This window comes from Tupaia chinensis, unplaced genomic scaffold (genome assembly GCF_000334495.1).
Source record: "Tupaia chinensis unplaced genomic scaffold, TupChi_1.0 Scaffold143836_2, whole genome shotgun sequence".
NCBI lineage: Eukaryota > Metazoa > Chordata > Mammalia > Scandentia > Tupaiidae > Tupaia > Tupaia belangeri.
The window spans coordinates 390,581-394,978 of NW_006203687.1; the positions used below are offsets into that span (position 1 = coordinate 390,581).

General features: G+C 50.4%; 1 protein-coding gene across 1 annotated transcript in view; it reads right to left on the minus strand.

Annotated features, from left to right (window-relative positions):
- The window catches only part of TRIO (trio Rho guanine nucleotide exchange factor), a 298,566-nt gene that overhangs the window by 24,276 nt on the left and 269,892 nt on the right, over window positions 1-4,398 (minus strand). The window contains exons 48-49 of the mRNA XM_027767024.1: window positions 4,205-4,396; window positions 2,019-2,196 (exon numbers count right to left, since the gene is read on the minus strand). Coding sequence (XP_027622825.1) covers window positions 2,019-2,196; window positions 4,205-4,396 — 370 coding nt within the window. The remainder of the gene's footprint in view (window positions 1-2,018; window positions 2,197-4,204; window positions 4,397-4,398) is intronic.

The following is a 4,398-nucleotide window of genomic DNA, read 5'->3' on the forward strand; positions in this document are numbered from 1 at the left end:
GACTGAGCGCTCTTACACCCGCCACTGGAGGGGAACAGGAATCACTCCAGAGCAGCGCTGTGGGAACAGGATGGCATTCTTCAAAGGCTATGGCAATCAGGGTGGTGCCACTGCGCGGGCTTTGCTGGAGCCAAGGCATTTTACAGACTGTGCCTGCCCAGCGTCTCATGACAGTGAGGTGGGGTGAGGAGGAGGACACCTCCACAGTGCCTGTTTGACCCCGGGAAGAGGTGTGGTAACTAGTGTCAAGTAAAGGTTCACTCACAGTCCAAGCGGGCTTGCAATTTGGGGCAGTTCATTTTATTTTAAGTCTAGAGATTTCCCAGTTCCATGCTATGGAGTGGTACTGAATGCGCCACTTAAGAAACCATGTTTAGGGGTCATCAGGTGGTGGGGTGGTTAAGGGCGCTGGACTCCCACATGGCTGACTGTGGTTCAAGTCCCAGACCTGGTGACTTGCTTTTTCACTTTCTCTCTCACTCTGTCCCTCTCTGGTCAAATTAAACTAAACTAAATATATAAAGTTCAATAAAATAATTCTTTCAAAAAAAAAAAAAAAAAGAAAAGAAAAGAAAACCACATTGAGGGATCAGTAGGTGGCGTAATGGTTACATTGCAGGACTCTCACACGGCTGACCACAGTTCAAATCCCAGATTGGGTGGCTTCAAACTCATGCCGGATGTGTGTGCACACCCAAGATCCCAAATGGAGAAGGGACTGCAGCATGGCCTTCCCCCTGGGGGCTGATTTCTTGCTTTCTGTCTCTCTCTGGCAAGCGCATGTACCCTGGAGCAAAAATCTCTCTTAAAACAAAACCAAACCAAAAAAAACACACCGCATACAGAGGCCTGCACCCGCTCACGGCCAACCCTTGTCCTACAGCACAGAACTGCCCCTTCCTGTGCGTCCGATTCTAACACCAAGCGCATAGACACCCAGCGCGAGCGAGCGCCAGGCAGTCGGATATCACGTGGCTAAAACCGCTCACGACTTCACGTTTTTCAGCAAGTGTTCATGCTCCTGCTCTTGAGTGTCATGCAAGGTGTGGAGGACGTTTTCCCGTGACAGAGAACATTATGACATCCTGTGGGACTGGGGTGAGGACACAGAACACGGGCATAAGACCAGCAGCTGGCATGGATGTTAAGGTGCTCGATCCTGCATGGCTGACTACGGCTCAAGTCTCAGACCTGAAGGCTTGAGAAACATGCTGTGGGTGTGTAGGCCCAAATTCCTGAGAGGACACGGAGGAACGGGATTTCTGGTGTGGTTGCCCCCTCAAGAGGTGTTTTCTCATTTTCTCTGTCTCTCTCCAGTGAGTGCACGCACTCAATAGCCAAAAAAAAAAAAGGGGAAACGAAAAGCAGCAGTTGGACACAGAGAACACGGCTAAGCAAGCACACACCCTGGCTGAATTCTGGAAGCCCTTCCCTGATCACATTAACACTAGAGGGGAGTCCGCGGTCACAGAGACATCATCCACTAAGGGGCAGCACGAGGGCAAGTCACCCCACACTGTGTCCCACACCCCTCTCTAATCACTTAAGTCCAAAGAGCCGGGTAGGGCACAACCACCTCTTCTCTCCTCAGGGAAAAGGACAGTGTGTGTGTCCAGGGCATTCTCACTGCCTGCTGTCCTTCTGGCTAACGCCGCCTGTCTCACATCCATTTCGACACCTCTCCTCCCAGGATGGGCCCCTGTACACACTCTGCAGGCCAGACGGGGCAGAACCGCTGTGAGAGGCGCAGGCATGGGACCCAACGGGGGCTCTGAATCCTGGCTCTGCTGCCAACAACTTGCGGGACTCTGGGCAAACTACTAGTCCACCCTCTGCCTCAGCACCCTGAAAAGTGGGGGCAGTAACGGACTTGCTCACAGCACGGCTCTGACGGTGAAACGAAGGGACACGCAGTGCTCAGAACAGGCCCGATGTACGGGGACTGCCGAGTTCTCTCTCACCGTGGAATGGGAGACAGGTAAGAAATAAAACACACTGAGTAAGTAGACACACGTTACCATTTAAGAAATTGCGCTGGTTTTCTAAAATTTGGTTGATTTCATGGATCCATGTTTGCCGGACACTTGGGCTGGAGGAATGCAGGATGAAGGTCTCCACCACATCCCCGGTCCTCGACGTCAGAGCAAATTTACAGGGATCATTTTCCACGTTTTCCTCCAGGCAAAGGCAACTCACCTTAAAAAAAAAAAAAAAAAAAAAAGGCATTATTCATCACAGCTGAGAGATGAGAGGAACCCAGGAGTTCACAGACAGAGGAATGGACAGAGAAACTGTGCACAATGGAGGAGTCTTCAGATTTAATGAGGAGGGATTCTGACCAAGTGCTACGACGTGGATGAACCTTGGACACACTGCTCAAGAGAAATAAGCCAGTCACAAAGACAGACACAGAAGATGAATATGATTCCGCTTCCATGAGGCCCCTAGAGCAGTCACATTCACAAGTAGAAAATAAACGGGAGTTTGCCAGGGCTGTGGGGAGTTGGCGCCCAGTGGGTACAGAGTCTTGGTTTTACAATGTGGAAAGAGTTCAGGAGGATGATGGGTGAACGACAATGTGGATGAATTTAATATCATGGAGGTATATGTGCATGCATGGGTAAGATGACAGATTTTATGTATTTTTTTACCCTAATAAAAAAATTAAAGCACACTTATACCCACAGGCAAAGTGCAATTCATCCTATGTAGAAACAATTATTTTTGGGCATTTTTATTGCCTTGGCTTATCAATGCCTCTTTTAGCTCAGGTACACGAGGTTATGAGGAGTGTAATAGCCCGGACTACCCGCTTGAATGATTAACTAGAAATGTGGGTCTGGGATCACTTGTGTCCAAAAGCCCTCTATGTTGACCCAGGCTTATCCCTCGTTTACTTTCCAATGACTAGAACGACTCCATTTAAAAGCTCTCAGACAGGGGCCAGCAGGTGGCGTGGTAGAGGCACTGGACTCCCGTATGGCCAATCACAGTTTGAGTCACGATCTGGTGGCTTACTTTCTCACTTTTCCTGTCTCTGTCTCTGGTCAAATTAAAAAAAAAAAATAATAAAAGACAACCACACACACACACACACACACAAAAAGCCAAAAACCAAAAGTCCTCAAATAGTGATAAAACTATGTTCCAAAGTTATATGTGATATCTTGACTATAATATGTGAACTACTTTGACAAAAGCAGCAGAATATGTAAAATGATACATAGCAAATTCCTGTGGTGCAGGATGGATTTTGGTCTATACTTGTGAACAGAGTGGTGGGTGGGTGGGCAGTAATGGGCAGTGATGAATGGAGCCGAGAACCTCAGAGGAGGGGACCTGAACCCTGAATGGCCAAGGCTGGAGGGTGGTGAGAGAGATGGGCCGCAGCCCAGCTCCACATAGCTGCAGCCTCCTCCCTGGGCTGCCTGGCTCTGAGGCCTCCCAGGTATGGGTGAGCAGCCCACAGAAGCCTGCCAGGTATGAAGGCAGCCCACAGAAGCCTGAGTGGGGAGGGGAGCTGGATGGAGGCAGATGCAATGTCCTCCCTGTGTGCTGTGAGGTCTGCAGGGCTCAGAGGGTCTAAGACGGAGACCCTGGATGCTGAGGGCAGAGGTCCTAACACAGGGAAACCTAGCTTCCTCCTGCATAGCTGCAGATGTGGGGAAGCGTGGGGGGATGGGGGTAGGCACGTATCTGCCCAGGGGTCATCTCCTGTTCTCTATCTTGCTCTTGCTCTGTCCCTTTGATAGAGTTTGGGGCCACTTGCAATTACGATCTGTGCCTGTTTATCTTCTTTGCCCATGAGCTACACTAAGGCAGGGAGGATGCCTGCCTCGTCCACCCCTGGAGTTGCCATGCCCAGCACTGAGTGCCCCCTGCTGAGTGAAGACCAAGAACCAGACTCTGAGTCAGTGCCTTTCTCTGGTCATAATGCAACATTCCACATTTCCCAAGGTTTTCCATGGTACCGGTGAAGGCAGTGCACACACACCACCCAAGATGAGGTCTCTGCACCACGAGGGTAACAGCTGCCATCGCGGCGAGGTGTGTCCGAGCACAGGCTGGAGAATGCCAAGGTTCGGAGGGGCACTGGAAGGTCTCTGTGCACTCTAAAGGCCACGCGTCAGCACAGGTCATCATTAAAGAGTAAACCGTTCAGAATGGCGACGGGTCCGTGAGAAAACACACGAGCCCGCGTTACCTTGATGCTGTTCTTAAACAGGAATCCTGGCGTGGAGAAGCCCTTTTTTTTATCAAGTGGTTCGCTGAATATGACGATCTGCTCAAAGAGGAAAACCCGTCTCTCTTTGCAGCGAGGCAGAAGTCCCCCATCCTGCTCGGTGACCAAGAATGTGTCCTGCAAGAGCAGTTTCCCCTGGGCGACAATTTTTCCCT